Source organism: Lutra lutra, chromosome 14 (genome assembly GCF_902655055.1).
Source record: "Lutra lutra chromosome 14, mLutLut1.2, whole genome shotgun sequence".
Classification (NCBI taxonomy): domain Eukaryota; kingdom Metazoa; phylum Chordata; class Mammalia; order Carnivora; family Mustelidae; genus Lutra; species Lutra lutra.
In genome coordinates this window covers 64,657,930-64,679,351 of record NC_062291.1, presented here as the reverse complement: position 1 = coordinate 64,679,351, position 21,422 = coordinate 64,657,930, and the positions used below count along the sequence as shown (strand labels likewise).

General features: G+C 42.5%; 1 protein-coding gene across 4 annotated transcripts in view; it reads right to left on the bottom strand.

The window, feature by feature from the left end:
* SORCS3 (sortilin related VPS10 domain containing receptor 3) overlaps positions 1–21,422 on the bottom strand; it is a 601,218-nt gene that overhangs the window by 298,327 nt on the left and 281,469 nt on the right. For all 4 annotated transcript variants that reach the window (XM_047703327.1, XM_047703328.1, XM_047703329.1 and 1 more), the window contains exon 4: positions 3,624–3,782. In XM_047703327.1, coding sequence (XP_047559283.1) covers positions 3,624–3,782 — 159 coding nt within the window. The remainder of the gene's footprint in view (positions 1–3,623; positions 3,783–21,422) is intronic.

Here is a 21,422-nt window from a genome sequence, read left to right as displayed (position 1 = left end):
GCCTGCCACTCACCCTGCTTGTGCTCTCTCGCTCTTTCTCTCTCTCTCTCTCTCTGTGTCAAATAAATAAATAAGACCTTAAAAAAAAAAAGAATAACTCTGTTATATTATGACACATCAAAAGTGGAGAGCCATGGCCCTCCAAAGGGTCATGTGCAAGGTGCATTTGTCTCTACCTCCCCACCCCTTTGCAGCTTTGGGTGTTGGGAGGCTTGGGTGATCTCCCCGAACCTGACCTTGACCAGTACAAGGTAGCCATGTTTCCTAATTGACTCACAACCTGCCATCCAGCTTCTCAACTAACACAATGTTATATGCATGTCTCCATTTCTAGCTACAATTTTTTTCTTTTTTCTTTTTTTTTTTTTTTTAAAGATTTTATTTATTTATTTGTCAGAGAGAGAGAGAGAGAGAGTGAGCACAGGCAGACAGAATGGCAGGCAGAGGCAGAGGGAGAAGCAGGTTCCCTGACGAGCAAGGAGCCCGATGTGGGACTCGATCCCAGGACGCTGGGATCATGACCTGAGCCGAAGGCAGCTGCTTAACCAACTGAGCCACCCAGGCGTCCCGCTACAATTTTTTTCTATGCAGAAGGTACTTCCTTAATTCTCCAGCAGTGCCTTTACCCAGTGAGATCTCCTGGCAAGTCTCCTGCAGCTTTGAGGTAGCAATCTGGAAGGTAAAGCAAGTGGATATTGTCCCTTTAAAATATCATTCAATTAGGTCTTTTGTAATACATACAACATAACCAGATAGCCTTACTGATTCTAAAGAAATTGCTAGTGCATTTCATCAAAGGCACAATAATGGAAACACTGATTCACTCCTCACCACAAACATCTCCCTTTGATGCTGCCGTTACCTTCCTACTAACACTTTTCATTTTCTCTAGAAGAAACCAGCTGCCTCAATGCATGCACATCAGAGAAGGTTCCAGTCTCAAATAAGACATTGGTTTATCAATCTCAACTCTCCGTCCACTGCTGCATAACATCCCTCTCCTTGACTCTAAACCAATAAATTATTCCAAAATAAAGAAAAACTCTTCTAAACCCTGGACGATGGAGGCTAGGTGTTTAATGCCAACTCTGCAAATGTTGCCTCCTCACACCATTTATTTAAAAGAATGGCAGGGCACCAGCTAGAAACTTTATGGGCCTGAAGAACATTCAGCCACTTTATGCAAAAGATGTCAACAAGAAAGTGTACCTAAGGAATAATACATCCAGAAATGTGCAGTGTGATTAGGAAAATCCATCAACACCCACTGCCACATTTCCAAATATTTTTACTATGTAAAAAAGCAGCCACCAAGCCTGAAAGTATTTTGAAAGTGTTATACCCACAAGACTACATCATGAGCAATACTCCAGATGTTCTCAGTGCTATGGAGATGGGGGAAAGGGATATTCCTTCTAGATACACCCCTGCACTTGGTTTATCAACCTCTTGGCATGAGATGTCTAATCTAGCTTGTCTCTGTAATAATAAAAACATATTTTAGAACTTCTGAGTGTCATCTCCATAAATTACCATCCAGCCTTTAACAATAGCCCCCAAATTTATTTTTTTCAATATAGCTTCAAAATTCATAGCAATACAAAAACATCCAAACTCACAGACTACCTGACATTTGGCTAAGTCTTTCATATACTATCCACTTGATGCCATGAAAGAAATGTATTTGCAATGGCTTGCGCTTTGCAAATGTCATGTGGCTGTCCTCAGGGGATTGCATTAAGCACCCGGCACCCACCATGAGGCTCCATTAATGAGAGATATAAAGGTTATGGTGAAATTATTGTTTAAAGGTGCTGACATCTCTCTCTGTCTCTCTCTCTCTCTCTCTGTCTCTCTCTCTCTCTCTCTCTCACACACACACACACATACACACTTGCAATCACATATTCAAATACATACTGGAGCCACTGTCTCAGGATTTAAGAGAGAAGCAGCAAAGCTATTTCAATTAAGGTTAATCTGTGGATATCCCTACACAAGGCAGTGCTTAGAATTATCTATTTTCTTTCCCTGATTGATTTCTGAACATGATTACATAATAGTTTGTACTAAGGTTCTCTACTAAGGAAATACAAAGGATAATCTAAAGTCTCTTTTCTTAAGTACAAGTTGACGGGGGTCATGACCACAGCACTTCTGCACTCCTCCACTAATGCGTTCACCGCACAAATACTTACTGAGCACCTATCCAGTACCAGGAACTGTGCTAGTACCCGTGCTACATCAGAGCAAAACCAGACCTGGTCCTGCCCTCCTGGAGCTTGTAGTCTGGGGAGAAGCACAGATAATTTGAAGATCATGTAAGTCAATGTCAAATCCCATGCATGACACACCCTCTGAAGGGGAAGTGGATGGCACTACACCATCCAGCACTGAACTTTGTCAGGGACTGTAGGGAAGACATCCTGAGGAAGTGATATTAGATCTGAGATCTGACAGCAACGAAGGTGCCTTCAGGGAAGAAGATTCCAGGCCCAGGAAATGGAGCCAGGGAGGCAACTGGGGAGAACTAAAAGAAGGCCATTCAAGGGAAAGTGGTAAAAGTAGTCAAATCAGAGGAGGGACCAGATAACGAGGCCCTAGCAGATTCTATAGAGGACTGTGGTCTTTTTTCTGTGAGCAAGGAAAAAATGCGGAGATCCAAAGATCTATATTTGGGAAATAGATCGTCCGGGTTATAGAACCAACACACTGGAAGAGACTCTGGTGATTACTCAAATAACAGATATGACTGATGTTTGAGTAGTGGTGGAAACAGAAGTCCATGGAATTAAGAGATGGAGACAAAAATGATAGGTTACAGATACTAGGTTAAGAACAAAGAAGTGTTAGGGATTCCTCCTCCTTCTTGGACTTTTGCAACCAAATGGATACAAATGGATACAACCAAATGGATACCAGGGAACACTGGAAGAGAACAAGCTCTGTTGAAGGGAGGGCAGAAGTCTGTTTTTGGAAAACCTTGAATTAAGAGCCTTCGGAGACATACAAGAGGCAAGGTCAAGTACACAGCTGGATAAATGGATCTTGAGCTCAAAGAGGAGGACTTGTTGGATCATTATATCTTAAAGGTACTGGTAGAAAACAACAAAATGGACATGTTTGAGACTCCTTCCTTTGCTAAACTACGAACAATGGTATATTCAAATTTTACTCAATGCGGTATGCGGGAATACTCCCTAGACTTGGAATCTGACAACATTCATTCCAGCTCTGGCTCTTCCAACTACTGGCTGGGCAGGCTTGAACAGACACCTTAGCCCTTCTACACCTGCATTTACTACAATCACTATAAAATCGCTATGAATACACATTTCCTACTTGCTTCACAGGGTCATTCAGGTGAAATGACTAAAATTATAGAGGAAACCATCTTAAGCCTATGAAATGATAAACAGCACCGCCAATAAGTGACATATACCTGCCTGCATATTTTGATACTAAACAGCAGGAAGGAAAATTCATTGCCGTGGACCAAAGGTGCCCGGCAGGAATGATGAAACGTCACTGAATACCCTCCAAAATTAGGACTAGGTAAACAAGAGCTTTTCACCAGGTGGTACCTGGGTGACAAGATGTGAATAAAAACAGTGTGTGCTCACCTTCTGATCCAGACTGTAGGCCAGCACCCAGTCCTCCTGCTTGGGATGGAAGAGGAGACTCTGGATGTAGAAAGTGAGCCGGTATTTCTGGTAGGTGGCCCCCTCATCTGAGCTGATTAATATGCTGCTCTCCATTTCAGGATCACTAAGAAGCATGATCTAAAGAAAGGAGAGGGGAGAAAATACAGATGGAGTTAGCATGAGAGAATAAATACAAGAAATTGAAGCATAAATATAAAGTCATCTGTACTTGTATATCACAGCACAGAAAGGGGCATGTGGGTCTCTATATGAAATATTGGCATTTTTTCCCTGATTTAGTCCTTCGTTGCTGAATGGAGCTGGAATATTATGCATGTTAGGTCTGCATACAAATGAGGCTTCATGTTGTGATGTCCATCTTATAGGTACTTTCATTGTTGATGTCCATCTTTTAAGTACTGAGAGCATATTCTTAGGGTCCTCTGTCCCCTGACCTTGAGACCATCACACAGCCCCTTCCCTCGCTCCCTCCCTCAGTTCTCCAAGGCATTCTTATCACACTATTGTTCTTACTGCCCTTTAGTCTTGAAAAGGATACCCATCTTATCCCACTGTTTGTTTTGTTCTTTCCAAATGAATTGTTTGAGTGATTTAATTGACTTAAGTGGTTTCAATGATCTCTTTGTTCTACATACCTTCCAAAGCCCATATCCCCAAAGGCCCCTGGGGCAAAGACTGCTGCTCCAAAAAGTGCATCATTCCCAAGCCAAATGGACAGAATGGTGTAGCACAAAGGCTTTGGCATCCAAGGAAGGAGATTCAAATTCACACTTCTCAGTTCATCATGAGTCACCTTGGAAACCTACTTAACTCTAGAGGCCTCAGTTTCCACAGCAACAATTGAGTACCTTGATATCTGAAAATGGCTTTGAGCACTTGGCATAACAGAGTCTTACAAGTGATCGCTATAATTATCATTGACCTTTCAGTATTTACCTAGAAGCTCCCTCACATCAGTGCAGATTGGCTTCTACTTATAGTACCTCAATGATATTGCTCTCACTAAACACACGACTGACTTACCAGTATTTCATCAGACAGAACTTAGACACTCAGACCTTTCCCACAGTTGAAATCCTGACAGTCTTTAATACCAATGGCAATTCCATCCTTCTTGCAGCGTTTTCTTCCAGGGGCTTCCATAGCATCATCCTCATCTTGTCTTCCTTTAGATTTGTTTTGATCCTTCTCAGATCTCCTTTTAATACTGCTAACCCGTCAGTTTAGACCCTCTTTTCTTTTATCCAATGCGCTGTTCCTCAGCAAGTTCTTCCAAGCTTTTCTTTCTTTATTTTTTAATTACCATCTTTCTGGGGATGACTCAAAAACTCAATCTGGATCTCAGGTCTCCTCTACGTCTCAGACCCAGCTTCCTGGCAGATTCTTCTATTTGGAAGTCCACAAACACCTCAAATTCACCATGCCCCAAAATGCACCTGATCCCACTCCTATCCCTCTCCCACCACGTCCTGCCTGGTTCAGTTCATGTTTCTACAAATGATTCAACATAAAACCAAAAACCTGAGATTCATCCTTGACTCTACTTTCCCACTCACCTCTGAAAATTACTTAGTCTTTGAACCCCATGTATTTTACCTATTAATTAGCTCTAAAATCAGATCTATTCTCTTCCTGCCATTGTAACTTCTATAGTCCAAACCGTGATAATCTCTACACTGGATTACTGTAAAACATCCCTAGTCAATCTCAGTGCTGTCCCTTCCTGCCCCTCAATCCACTTTGTCACACTGTGGCCAGAACAGCTATCCTATAAAACAAATCTTATTCCAACATCCCCTACATAAAAGCACTAGATGGCTTATCATTGATCTTCCTATATTCTAAAATCCCTAAAACAGCCTAACAAACTCTACCCCCTACTTTTGTCCTGGCTTCCTCAGCATCACTGCCCTTTTGACCTTTATTATCCAGTGAGACCCAGCTTCTTCGAGTACCTCATGTTTGCTGACCGACTGAATGAGCAAATGAGTTTATTTCCTCTTAGAGTTTTTCCTGCCTTTGGCTATACTGTCACCAGTCATTAGGGTTACTTCTACACATGGGGGAACCACAGGCCCCAAAGTACAAAATAAAGCCAAAAACCATTCCCATACCTTATAAAATAAAATTATTAAATAGCAGGATTTTTTAAATGTTACCCATAGTATATATTACTATTATAAAGTAAGCTTTAAAACAGATTCAATCCCTTTCACTGCGAGGATTCGTAGTCCTTTTCCTCTTTTACTCCTTTATAGTTTCCAAAACAAGCTTACTTTCTTTTTCTCAAATATTTGCTTTGGCTTTGTTGAAATAAATTATTACTAGTTATCAGCAAGTTTTTAAGGAATGGATGCAGTATTTTTTTCATTCATATGTGAATAATTGGGGGCAAATGTTCTAGGATGGGTTTTTCATAGACAGAATAGCTTCAACCCCCCCTTGAGACTGTGAAGGGGTAGGGACAGCAGATAAAAGCACCCCCACTACCCTCAAGAACACCTCAGGGGATGCATCTGTGCTCCTCCCCAAGTCGGAGAGGACACACACACCGAGGAGGAATGAAGCTTTCATCACCACCCTGACTTGCTTCCCACCACGTGCTGATGGGCTACATAACAGGCAATGAAATTGTTTTTCCCCTGGTGCAGAGAAATTAAACTGCTTATTTTATGCAGGTATAAAGAAGCCTCATGCCTATGATTTTAATTAGAAGATAAGACCAACATCATAAACGGACTTCGTTTTATATACCGTGAGTGACTATATACTGAATAAGGGGTACCATCAAGTATCTAGTACAATGTAGTCTCTTCCCAGCGGTTTCCTTCCAGGCGCATGCACACACACACACCTGCATAGGCACATTTATCCACACACAAATGCCGCGTATATGTGTGCCACACAAAATACATGCTCCCACATACACAGATGCCACGTATAGTAGCACACACGCAGACATTAATGAATTCATACATAAGGCATATTGACACTGCGTGGTGGGTTTAGAGAGCTTCTGTTGGCAAGAGCACATTTTTATTGCAACCTTTCTCTGACATTCTCATCAGAAATCCTTTTATATACTTTGATATCACTGGCGGTGTCTGTATTCAATGCCAGTTTCTGAGAAGAATGAAATGAAGGGAAACAGAAACTCGTATGTTCTGGATTTCGATCCATGCTGGGCAGGTCACCAGCTAGTTTATCAAACCCTCAACACAGATCAGGTGAACTATCGTCAGTTGTGTTTTATAGACAAGGAAACTGAGGCCCAAGGGAGGAAAGCAACTCGCCTACTACCTCCTCTGAATGGCCCAAATGCCACCACCTGCCCCTAACCCTAACACCTCCTGGACCTTGAAACCACAGCATTTTACTGTCTTTACCAAGGGGCAAGTAGGAGTCAGAGAAGCATGACTTCATCCTTTTTTTAAGCATCTCTAAGAAATACACACACACACACACACACACACACACACATACACACACAAAACAAAACAAAACAAAAAGACTGCTTCAAGAAAGCCCCTTTCCTGGGGTTATGGACATTGGGGAGGGTATGTGCTATGGTGAGTGCTGTGAAGTGTGTAAACCTGGCGATTCACAGACCTGTACCCCTGGGGATAAAAATATATTATATGTTTATAAAAAAATAAAATAAAAAAAAAAGCCCCTTTCCTCCTCTCATTCATAGCCACCCCTGGCCTAGAGACTAAGAAGAATTAAATAAGTAGGAATCCAAAGAGGAAATAAAATGTTAGTGCAAAAAAAAGGGGGGGGGCATAATATTAAGATAAATATGAGAGCAAATACCTCGTCAGAAGTTGTTCTTAAGGTAAAATACAGGTATTATATATTAATACAGGACATATGTAAATAAAACCATCCCATATGCACCCCAATTTTTACTATTAAGCAGAGATTTCAAATGCAAATGCTTAAGAGGGCAAAGCAGGTAAAAAAAGTGAATGAAGAGAGAAAAAGGCAAGACAAGGAGTGGTGAGGAATTTGCCAACATGAAAGGTGCACACCTTTCCTTTAAACATGTAGAATTAGATTTTTTTTAATTGTACCCAAATTAAATGGTTTGTGGACTGAATTTATGAACTAGGCAGGTGATGCTTATGAAGTTATGATAGTTTGTTTCTACTGAAACAAAGAAATGTGCAACCTTTGCCCCTTAATTTTTAGTTCCATGTATATAGTATAAAATCGACAGCGATGCCTTTAGATGTCCGTGAGTTCTTCATTTGTGCGATTTGGACCATGTGAATGGGGAAGCGTTTCCATTGGAGATTTTGTTTTGTTTTGCTTTTGCTTTCTTTTCGCTTTGATTCTTTATCCAACTTTTCCTGACATTAAGATCTGCAGTGGGAGTATATGTGTGTACTGGGAGGGGGAAAGGGTATTTCACATTGGATTTAGGAGAGTTACTAATGCTATAGGCTCTGGGGGCACCGGGCTTGAGGTCCAATCCTCAGTTTACTACTTTGTGTGTGAAGGTAAGGATATCACCCATTTTTTCCAGTCTCTTACCTCATCTATTAAAATAGAAGAAGATAATAACTGTATCTAACTCACAATGCTGTTGAGAGGATTAAATGAGATAGGGATTCAAAGAGCTTAGCAGAGAAGCATAACTGCTAAATAAACATTAACCTTTATCTTTAAATCACCCTGGGTAAGAGCACAGCTGAAGTCAGAAGCGATGCCCAGCAGGCTGGAGACAAATTGAAGCAATTTGGGGATTATATGCCTCCCTCTTGGCTCCCATCATTCTTGAGCTTTGTGGATAAAAATGAAAGGGATCTGTGGTGGAGGAAAGGGGAGTTGGTGTTCAGTGAACAGAGTTGCAGAAGCACAAGATGATAAAGTTCTAGAGAGCTGCTGTACAACAATCATGCTCTGAGTTCATTATACTGTATTGTACCATTTGAAGAGTTGGATGAGAGAGCAGATCTCCTAGGAGCTGTTTTTTGGTGTGTGTGTGTGTGTGTGTGTGTGTGTGTGTGTGTGTTTTAACACAATTAGAAAAACCATGAAAGGGTAAAAGAGAAAAAAAACTACATTTCACAAGCATTTTACATTGCTGGGAATATTTTAAGAAAAATGCACTCTATTTGCATATATCAAACACTGCCACCATGAACACCTATCAGTAGGTAATTGTGAATTTGCTAAATGTATTTGTGACTTTGAATGACCACTCCCCTCTCTTCAAAGGAGGATTCCAACCCTTAAAGGAATTAAATGCATCATTGAACTAGGGGTGAGAACCTCATACGATCAGTCTCTATGGATCTGGCTGTTTAGTGTATGTGAATTGTCTGTATCTCAGATTAGAAATGGACAAGCTTTAGAGTTTACCAACATTTGGATTTTTTTTTTTAAACCATGTAAATTTTTTTTGCAGGAAATTCCTTGGAAAGTTGAACAACAGCGGCCCTAATTTTCATGGGGTTTTGCAAATTGCAAAGGTCATACATGGAATTCAGGAATCAGGCAGGGGCTGTGCTTAGCCAGCTTATGCTTTTAAAAGCCTGTTAAGTTTATTTGTATCTAAACCAGTCAAAATTAATTTTGAAGAGTTCAAAATCCTTCTCACAAACCTTTCTACAGTGTACCCTTTCTTGTTGCTTGGCATGTCTTCCAAAACCATTGAGGAATATGTTATTTTAGTCAATTGTATCCTCTCTGCTCTGTCATCTATAAAATGGGGGAAAGCTAAAGGTTTCTCAGTTTCTCACTCTGCCAGAGAGCTCAGAAATGCAAAGGAATAAACTGTAGTTCAATGCTTTGAAAATGGTCGCAGAATGCAAGAACTCTGAATAGAAAGGGAGAAATACTATAATTTACTGTATAATTGAGTCTTAATGGGAGATGCTTAGCACAGTTAGGGCTCAATAAGAAATAACAATAATATATCAATACAAGCTCACAAAAGAATATAAGAAGATGCTCTTTAAGCTGACCCCCAAACCAATTGACATAATTGATAGGTTGTTGAGTATTGACTTACACATAAATAGAGCCTGTTATAGATAAGGCTTTCAATCATGATATAACAATATACTAGCATTCACCACCACCCTCATCCATCTGTACATCTATCTATCCATCCACCCACCCATCTATCTAACATCTCTTGTATCAGTGGTTCTCAACTGGGACAGGAGTGGAGGCCTTGCTGCCCCCAGGGGCACATTTAGCAATGTATAGAGACATTTTTAAACACCACAACTGGAACAGGCAAGGGTGTTACTGAAATTTCATGATGAAGCCCAGAGATGTTGTTAAACACATTACAATATATAGAACAAGCACCTCACAATGAATAATTACCCAGCACAAAATGTCAATAGTACTGTTGTTGAGAAACTTTATCATAATATATATATTATACACACACATATACACACACACAAATATACATATACATATAAATCCTCTTTTGAGAAAAATATGTAAACTACAGTCAAACTTTACAGATACGCATCAATGCATATTTACGCTTCTGCACGTCTCTTTCAGCTACGACCATTTATACATCCCGCTCACTGTGCCACGATTAGACCCCCTGTCTTTCTACCCTAACCCATTGCATTCAGCATGTTTCTCTTTGTCCTTCAGAATTTAACATAAGCATCACCAAAAAAGCAACAATCACTGCGGCCTGTCGGGCGAAAAAAGCACAGAAACAACAGCTCAATAACATGAAACAAACTGGATTAAAAAAATAATGGACAAAGAACTTGAATAGACATTTTCCCCAAAAAACATATAAAAACTGGCCAAAAAGTACATGAAAACATATTCATCATCGGTAATCATTAGGGGAATGCAGGTAAAAACCACAAATGAGACAGCACACCTCATGTCCACTGGGATGGCCATGATCAAAAAAGATAAAAACTAAAACCTGAAAACAGCAAGTGTTGGTGAAGATGTGGAGAAATTGAAACCTTATGCATTTTTGGTGGGAATGTAACATGGTACAGCTACCATGGAAAATAGTATGCTGGTTCCTCAAAACATTAAAAATGGAATTTCACGGGCGCCTGGGTGGTTCAGTGGGTTAAAGCCTCTGCCTTCAGCTCAGGTCATGAGCATTGGGCTCTCTGCTCAGCGGGGAGCCTGCTTCCCCTTCTCTCTCTCTCTGCCTGCCTCTCTGCCTACTTGTGATCTCTGTCAAATAAATAAAAATAAAAAAATACAATAAAATAAAATGGAATTTCAAGCAAACCAGCATTTTCACTTCTGGATATATATACCCCAAAGAATTGAAAGCAGGGTCTCAAAGAGATGTTCGTACACCTATGTTCATAAAAGCATTATTCACAATAGCCAAGAATTCACTGATGGAGAAATGGATAAACAAAATGTGGCAAATACACACAATGAACTATTATCTGATCTTACGAAGGAAGGTGATTCTGACACACACTACAACATGTATGAAATACCAGGACATTATGTTAAGTGAAACAAGCCAGTCACAAATAGACAAATACTCTATGAGCCCACTTACATGTGGTACCTACAGTAGTCAAGTTCATAGAGACCAGTGGAATGATGGGTGACTAGGGGAATGAAGAATGAGGAGTTGCTTAATGGGTAGAGACTCTTAGTTTTATAAAATGAGAGGAGTCTGGAGATTCACACAACAATGGGAAGGCACTTAACTGAATGTACCCTTAAAAATGGTTAAAGATGGTTAGTTTTATGTTATGAGTCTTTTACCACAATTTTTTTTAAAAACACAAAAGTAGGGGTGCTGGGTGGCACAGTAGGTTAAGCATCCGACTCTTGGTTTCTTTTCGGCTCAGGTCATGATCTCGTGGTCATGGGATCAAGCTCCACATTGGGCTTCATGCTCAGGGCAGAGTCTGCTTCCAATTCTTTCTTCCTCTCCCTCTGCCCTCCCCGCTCGCACTGGTTCTCTCTCTCTCTAATAAATAAATAAAACCTTCTGAAAAATCCACAAAAATAAAAATATACAATAAGGCATGAAATAACATAAAACAATGCGTTGAGGAAGATTTTAAACTAATCAAACACACACAGAAACACTATTTACTCAACTATTATTTACTGAGGTTTCATGCCAGGCTCTATTATAAGGACTGGAATAAGAGCAATAATCAAACCAAAGGAGAATCCCTGCCCTTAGAGAGCACACATGCTAGTGGGGGGAAAAGAGACGATAAGCTAACAAATAAGTATAATACGTCACTTATCAGATGGTGCAAGTCCTTCTGAACAAAATGAAGCAGGAATAGAGACAGGAAGTGCTACAGAAGAAGGCCTGCAGTTTTACCAGCCAGGAAAGGCTCACTGAGAAGGAGACCTTAGGAAAAGGGTGCAGGAGTCCAGTGAGCTAGGGAAAGAGGGATGGGGGCAGAGTGTTGGAGATGGCGTCTGTGGGTGATAGAAGCACCCTGGCTTTTCCACGTGATGTGGAAAGCACTGGCAGGCTTTGAGCAAGGCACTGACAGGCCATGGCTTGTATCTTGATCCTTTCAGTCTAGCTACACTCTGACTGCATGTAGCATCACTGGAGGGAGAGCATAGCAAGGACAGGGTCAGAGACCAGGTGGAGGCTGTTGTAATGATCCAGAGGGAGAGGAGAGTGCTGAGGTACTGAGATGTGCTCTGTCTCCGTCTCCAGTTATTCTTTTGTAAAGATAGGTTGATTGATTGATTGATTCATTCATTCATTCATTTGTTGATTTGAGAGAGAAAGAAGAGCAAGAGAGAAAGCATTAGGTGGGAAGGAATGGGCAGAGGGAGAGGGAAAGCAGGCTCCCCGCTGAGCAGGGAGCCCGACGTGGGGCTCTATCCCAGGTCTCCGGGATCATGACCTGAGACAAAGGCAGACACTTAACTGACTGAGCCATCTACGCGCCCCTCTGGTTATGTTTTAAAGGGGAAGTCAAATGGATCTGCTTATAGATGGGGGGTGTAAGAGAAAGTAAGGAGACCCATTACTAAGTTTTCTACTTATATGTTCATCTCGATGTTGCTTATCATAATCAAAAGTTGGAAATAACTCAAGTTGTCTGATAGGGTTTGGGCCTGAACAGCTGGGAAGACAAAATTAGCATTTATGAGACAGGAAAGCCAGTAGAAGTGCAGGCTGGGGGCTTGCGGAAAGAAGAAACATGGCTATGGAAAGGCTAGATTTAAGACACCTACCAGACATCCAAAAGGGGCCGTTAAGGAGACAATGGGTAGAGAAGGCTCATTTTCAGAGAGTAGGCTGGCCTCCAGATACGAATTTACAAGGCACCTCTGTTTGAATAGCATTGAAAGATGGGCATCTGCAGATCAAGACAGCAAATGGAAAACTGAGCTCTCATGCCCTACTGAAGGGTCAAAGAGATAAGGGGGCACGAGAAAAGGAGTGTGAGAAGGAAAGAAAACCCCAAAGAGTATGGTGTCCTCAAAACCTTGAACCCAAGGAAAGAGAGGCTCTCAGGGAAGAGAGTATTCAGCTGTGGCAATGAGGCTGACCATTAAGTGGGATGAGCGCCAAGAACTGACCACTGACTCCAACAACCTCAGGACACCGCTGACCAGGGCAAAGCCAGTGGAGTGAAGTACGCAGACAATCAGTGTGGATGCGAGTAGAAGCTGGCATGACTGTTCTGGAAAGCAAAGTGGCAAAATGGAACCAGACTCATAAATATTCATTCCTTTGATCCTGTCATTTCTCTTCTAGGAATTTGTCCAAGGAAACCATCAGGGACCCAATAAAAAGCTAATGCACCTATACGATCATCTCAGGGTTATTTATAATAATCAAAAACTGGAAACAACACAAATACCTGATAGAATGATTAAACAAAGTAAGCCAAACCCATTCAATGGAATATTATGCAGCCATTCAGTATGAATTCAAATAGTTTTATGACACTTGAAAAATAATCGGATGCTTAAGCAGTGTGTATAAAAGCAGGCTGAAAACACATAAGGCATAATCTCAATTTTGTTAAATGTTGTTTATATCTCATGCCTATATTTATGCATAAACAACTCGAAGGAAAATTCACTACATGTCGGTAGTTACCACTGTACGGCAAGATCGTAAGTAATTTTCATATTTTCTTTACACCTTCCTATTCTTCCCCAATATTCTGCAATGAGCTGATATTATCTTCATAATAATGTTCTTCCCTCTCTCTCTCCATACACACACACTCTTTCCCATTATAGCCCTTGAAAGAGTCTCAGCAGGATTATGCTACCCACTGCCTGCTCTTGAAAAAACTGGGGAGCTGGTTAACTATCTGTGCACGTTGCAAGCACTGCTCTGAGCACAGGAAAAGTGTGGGGGAAAGGCAGGATAGTGAGAGGACATCAATGGAAATGGCAGTGAGGGTAGCTCCCAACTCAGGACTGGTATTCCTGACCTGCTCTCTGGAGCAAGAATCCCTGGTGCCCACCTTCTCTCCATTCTTTAAACCATCCAGCCCACACAGCACTGCAGCATGGATCCCCTCCCAGTTCAGCTCAGCACATGAGGTTTCCTCTCTAGAAGAAACTCCAGTACCCCTTCCATGTCATGAAAACCAAGCCTGGCAACAACGACCCTTCCCAACTGGGTTCCCATATTGTTCTCAGGCTTGACCACAGCAACACAAACACATGATCCATCAAACATTCCCCAGAAAGTTTTGTTCAAATCACTGTGCCTTACCCTAACATTCCTATCCTTGCTAATGCCACTCGTGAGCCTGACAAACCCAGCATCCTCCCTGCCTCTTCTTTCCTTCAAGGCCCATTTTCATTCCTTCCCTTCCATGAAGCCTCCTGAATACACCCACAGAACAATCTCTGTGTTCCATGAACTCCGACGACAAATCTATCATCACACTGAACTATGGTTTTATGTTTAAAATATCTGAAAATGTTGGGGTGCCTAGGTGGCACAGTTTCTTAAGTGCCCAACACTTGGTTTTGGCTTAGGTCGTGATCTTAGGGTCAGGAGCTTGAGCCCCGGGCCACTCTCCAGGCTCAGCGTGGAGTCTGCTTGAGAGTCTCTATCCCTCTGCCCCTCCTGATCATGCTCACTCTCTCTCTTTCTCTCTCTAAAATAAATAAATAAATCTTAAAAAAAATACCTGAAAATTTCTAAGTATTTTTATATATTTAAAAACATGAGCTACATTTTGTTTCCCTTGTCTTCATCTCACTTGACCACCTAGATGTTCCGTTCCTCAAAGGCAGAAAGCATCAATCATTTCATACTCTGATTTTCTTTGCTGGACTCAGAAAAGCCCACGCTCAATAAACATCTGATGCATGGCTGGGGGAAGGTGACTCAAGGGTCTCCAAGCTTGCCTGACCAACTATTCAATGCATTGTTTGTGGCTTACCAGTGCCCTAGCCAGAGAAGCTCACTCCACCTGAATAAAAGTCATCCCCAAAACCTTTATTGGGAGCACTGTGGGTGGCCCAGCCACTACCGTCCCACCTACAGTATCACCACCCAGGACAGCAGCCCCTCTCCACTCCAGTGGAGTGGAGATACAGACAAATACAGACAAATTTGTCTGTGGAAGTACAGACAAATTAAACACATCAATAGCTATACAATTTTTCAGCGTGTTTATTTACGATTTTTTTTTAAAAAGCAAGCCCACCTCAGGGAAAGAAGGACAAAGAAGTTTCACAGTTAAAAAAATAATAATAATAAAACTGAAGTCTACAGGATTTGGGTTAGGAGTAATTTTCGTCACTTCTGTTGAACTACTTTTAAGGTTTTGTTTTGGTTTCAATGAAGGGGTTTTGATTTGCCTCATTTTGTCTCTGGCCACATTAGGAACACTAGAGAAGCAAACCCAGCCCTAGACTCCCGCCCTCAGACGGAGTGTGCGGAGACACGGCTTAGATGGGGAGCAGACATGGGATATGGTACAACGTTGTCATGGGCACAGATAATAACCAGGTGCTTTGGGGGAGTTTTTGATAGATATCAAATCAGATGCACTAAGATCATCCAAGGTGTTTACTGTTTCAAGCATCCAAGTTGCTACTGTGCATGTCTGGGAACAGGGTGGAACCCCAGGGTGAAGAGTCACTCACTGCTTCAAATCCTAAAATCACAAATGCAACGTCTATATGAAGAGACACAGAAAATAATGCCCACCAGCACGCATACTGTCTACCACAAAACAAACCCTAATTCATAAGCATCTCGTTAAATCTGCGTGGGAAGGACATCCTGAAAAGATTCCAGGGTACAAAGGATGGTAAATGGAAATTAATTGCACAGTACCCATTCTGACTAATTTAAGAATTGCAGATTGTCACTGATATAGTATTTATTTAGTGTGCTATCTTTACTGTTTAATTTGGTGAATATTAAAAAAAGGGGGGGAACAGGGTTTTTGTAAATTCACCTGCTAATTGTATTTTTCCCTTTGGATCTTTTTCTTTTATTAACATATAATATATGACTTGTTTCAGGGTTGCAGGTCTGCAAATCATCAGTCTTACACAATTCACAGCACATACCCTCCCCAATGTCCACACCCAGCCACCCCATCCCTCCCACTCCCCACCCCCTTGCCTCCAGCAACCCCAGTCTGTTTCCTGAGATTAAGAATCTCTTATGGTTTGTCTCCCTCCATGGTCCCATCTTGTTTCATTTTTCCCCTTCCTTTCCCCACAATGGATCTTATTCTTCGTATGAGAAGCCCCGGACCTAGGCAATTTTCAGGGACCTAACCCCAGATATCTGGGAAAGATTATTTTAGTTAGGAGAGGGAAGACAACTATTAGATGGGATATAGATAATATCCCATGTCCTGGTCGGGTTGGAAGAAACTGTTCAGTCAAGAGCATCACTGGTCCTAGTAGCAAGATCACTGCATTCAGGGAGCCTCACCTTGCTCTGTAGGATTGCTGATCATGTGAACACAGCTTAGAACCCAAGCCCCTACCCGCCACTCACTGCCACACTCAGAGGGGCAGGAGAGGACTCACATACAGCTAAATGCTAGATGTGATCAACAAGGCAACTTTTTAAGGTAACAGCCCTTTGAGCCAATGACCCACATAAGAGTCAGTCCATAATAGCTGATGGCACCTTACAGTCCTTCGCCAGCATGGGAATGGGCCCAAGGAAAGGGAAAGGGGGTACCAACCCTACTCTCCCAGGAAGGACACATTCAGCTACCAGAAAGAGAAAACAAAATGGAGCCAGACCATGAAAGGAGTTGGGAGACCCTTGAAGCACTTGGTCTGTACTTTCTACCTCCAGCTCTGCATCCCTTCACCTTCGGGACAGGCTAAACAATATCACAGGCTCTGGGTTGTACTGTCCATTTTACTGTTTGCCAAATCCTTCCACAGATATTCTCTCCTTGATCCTCTCTCTCTCCTCCCTGGGAAAGTCAAGCCAGGTACTATTACCTACTGAATTCTTTTCCTAGTGCTGGGGACAGATGACCACAAACTCAGTGACTTAAAGCAATACAATTTTGTATCTTACAATTAAGATGTCAAAAGCCCCAAATGGGTCTTGCTAGGCTGAAACCAAGGGGTCAGCAAGGCTCAGCCCTTTTCTGAAAGCTATGGGGGAGAATCTGTTTTCACGCCTGTTTCAGCCTCTAGAAGCTGGCTGCCCACATTCCTTGGCTCCTGGCCCCCTCCCGTCTTCAAAGCCACCAACAGCCAGGCCAGTCTTTGTCCTATGGCTTCCCTCTGATCGCTTTCTCCTTCTCTCCCAACTTGAAAGAATCCTGCGAGTGTAATTGCCCATCTGGAGAATCCAGAGTTCTCTCCTTATTTTGACACATTGGCTTGACTCAGCATCAGCCATTTATAGGTTTTTAAGATTTAATTTAAGATCTAATTCATCAGCTGTAATTCCATCTAGACTTTAATTCCCCCTTTGCCTTGTGACCTAACACATTCTCAGATTCTGGGGGTGAGGACATCTTTGGGAGGCCAGGATCCTGCCCCTCACACCCCATTCTGTAGGCAAGGAACCACTCCAGCTGGTGCTGCGTGACTTACTGGAGGTCACAGCTAGTTACCAAGTGGGAAAACTGGGCTCAAACTCAGAACTTTACCTCCCAAGTTGAATTCTTCTTGTTGCATTGCCCTTTGCAGGAGGTACAGTACAAGTGAGCAAGAGGACACAGCAATGGAATGACAAAGTGCAGACGAACAAAGGCAGAAAACAATCAAACTGAAGCTTTTACTGGAAAGGTTTTCCTCCACCACCCTCTCCCGCTTTTGTTTTCGTCCTTTCAGCTGCAAATCTGGCCCCCTTCTCCCCAAACAAAAGAGGCCAGGGCAGTACTGTGTGCCTTCCTTTCCTGTAGGGGTTTTAAGAGTTCCTGTTGGTTGTCTGGTGATGCTTCCTCTTTCCTGACCTGAAGGGGGTGGGGGGGGGGGAGACAGCGAGGTAGCAATTTCGCCAGGCAGGTCCTCTCCATAATGACCCCTCATCCTGCGCCAGGTGGTCCCCAGGCAGGCAGGAGAGAGAATGCCTCAGTCAGGGAGGGTGGGCAGAGGCAGGAGAGAAGGAGAGATGGCAGGGAAGACATGGAGGTGCCCGACACTGGCCTTCTTCTTCCCTCTGTGACTGCTGTGTATGTGTGTGTGTGTGTGTGTTTTCTTTCCTCAGCGCTCAGAGGAAGAAAACAAACACCCCACATCCCCTCACCAACTTTCTGGTGTAGTTCAGGATAGAGCAGCACATTTGTCAAAAGGTCCAACTGCCACTTCTGATTCCAAAGCTCGGCAAAGGATCCACCCCTATGGTGATTTAGATTAATTGCTTCTCATTAAGAGCCAATAAACAAACTGCATTCAGGAGCCCAGCTCCTCCTCAGCCCACTGTTGCTGGGTGTAATTGCCGAGAAGGAAAGCAGAGGCACACCAGAGAGTTGTCAAATGTAATTTATAGGTTTTTAAGATCTAATCATTTTCTATAATATTAGATTAGATGACAGTCCATATTAAAGAGGAAATTATATTTCACCTTGCTTTCTTCACTTTTCCCTCCTTTCTAGCTAGGGTTTTCAAAAAGCTCTCATCCCACAGCAAAGGGCCAGAAAACGTCCTTGACAATGTACTTGAAAAGAATCAGGCAACGGATTTTCCTGCACCCAGCAGTCTGTCCAGAGAAGCAGGAGAAGAGATAAATGGGAACACACTCTTAGCTAAGCCAACTCTATCCAGGAACCCGCAGAGTCCCTCCCTCCTTCCTTCAGCCAAAGCTGTGTCTTCTTAGCCCCTGACCACATTCACTACAGCTCCTTAGTATTTATTTTGGTGTTTATGAGATAAAAAGAGTCCCGGAACCAATACCTTATAGAATCTCATCCCCTTTAGGTTTGGAATCGAATAGACCTTGTTATTGTTTTTTATTTAGTCAGTCAGCCATGATGCCAATCGGTTCATCACTCACTTAGGAGACTCCATGTGCCAGATTCTAGGACAGGCATGGGGATCACAAGAGTGAGCAAGAGTCATAGCCCATCTCCAATTTATTAGCTCATTTATTGGGCAAAACTTCAGTTTTTCTCTGGGGGAAAAAAACGGAATTTTGCCCACCCTCAACACGGTGGTGGGTTTAGAGAAGATGAGAGAGCAGTAATGTTCGGAAACCTCCTGACATACATTGGCATTTGGCAAATGTCAGGGCCTTTCTTTCCCACCTGCTCCCCAAGACATTTGAGAACAGATGTTCTCATCTGAGAGGGGGGTCAAATCCAGATAATCCATTTGTGGAAGAAGAGGGGTCACTCAGGTTGCGTGGCTGAGATGCGTGTAAAGCAAACACCAAAAACATAAAGACTGATAGCCACTGTGGTAGAAGGAGGTGTCCAGCCTTCAGAGCACAAGGAAGGAACAGCGGGACAGCCATTGTGCTGTGCCATGCTTGGTTTCTTCAGTGGCAGACTACAGAGAACTAGTTCTTGAGACTGGAGGCCACAGTGCTTCACATACCAGTTCCAACAGAACTTTCCAACCCCATGTCCCCAGAGTGCCCAACTTCTGAAAAGGATCACCCAATTCACTGCTCCTCAGGTGTTCTGTTGGCCCACCCTGAAGCCACTGTTGAGGCCGTCCTACTTCCTAGAATGTTCTTCTTTGCACTCTGTACACCTCAAACCAATCTCTCACTTAAGGCCATACTGAAAGTCCTCTTAGAAAGCTCTGCGGATTCCTCCTCCTTCACTCTGTAGTGCTTTGTAGAACTTCCAACTAGCTGCTTAAATTATAGTTAAACTGTAAGCTTTTTCATGGCAGAAAGATTTCCCCACATCTACTTAGTCCCCCACACAGTCCAATTTAGTATCTTACAGAAGGAGCTCAGAAGACCTATTGCTCTACCTTGTGAGGCCTGCCACACCTACAGAACTCTCAAATGAGGGAAAGGAGTCTCCTAGAGCCTCAGAATGGCTCATAAGATTTCTCTTCACAAGGGGCGCTAGTCACCTCTGCTCTCACCACACTCACTGGCCCAAACAAGTCATGTGGACAAGCCTGCTCCCATTGAGGGGAGGGGTACCATCCCCTAAGGGCAGAACCCCAGTGGCAGTATGGAGGCAAGGAGAATTTTATACAAACAATATACTCGAATTCCACCCCTACATGTGCATGAATTGGAAGCAGATACTCCAATACATGTACATTCATTTTGATAGTAGCACTATTCAAAAAATGTGGCCCCAGCATGTGGAAACAGTCCAAACAGTCATCAACAGATGAATGGATCAAGAAATTATGGAACATACACATGGAACATTATTCAGCCATAAAAAGAACAATGTAGGGATACAGGCTACAATATGGATAGACTTGGAAAATATGCCGAGAGAAAGAAGCCAGTCACAAAGATCATATAGTCTACGACTCCATCTTTAAGAAATGCCCCAAACAGGTAAATCCATAGAGACAGAAAGCAGATTGGTGTTTGCCAGGGGCAGGGAGAAGTGATGGCTTAATGATTCTGGGCTTTCTCTTTAGGGTGATGAAAATGTTCTCAAACTAGGCAGAGATGATATTTGTACAACGCTGTTAATGGACTAAATGCCACTGAATTGTTCCCTTAAAATGACTAATTTTAAATTATGTGAATTATATCTCAATAAAAAAAATAAGAGAGTTGTGGCCAGAGTTGGTCAGCTTCTGCCTCTCCCTTGCTTGGCAAGAAAAGCTAGGATGACAATATCAAGCTAAAGATGCTAGGAAGCACCAGACTAATCCCTGCCTCCCTTGCATACTGACGCTGCTGTAAATCCCTCTGCTGAATGGAAAATGATAATAATACAATTGGTCTAAACAGGTGCCACAGACCACCACCATCGGGACAGCTGGAACAGCTGCACGGACCTCACAGTCAGCTACTGGCTAGTGAGTCTTTTTACAGATCTGCTTGCCTCCCATGATGCCCACGTTCCAGCTGGGCTACAATCCACAAGACCCGCTGATGGAAGCCACCGTTCCAGGTGGATTACCCTTCCAGGCAACAAATCCTATTCTAATTGCCTCAAGCCTCCTCTTCTTATTTCTTAAACATTAGCATTACCAACATGTTTAATCCACAAGCAGAGGCCCCTCATGTCTAAATGCCATGCTTGAATGCTCTCATTTTAAAGGATGGTATATAGGTGCTTGCTTTATATACAGCTTTATGAAGCATGTGTGATAAAAGTACCTCACCCATACGGCTTTTTAATACCATGGCAGTCCATTCAATCCAATCTCATAAAATCCAAGCAATATTTAAGT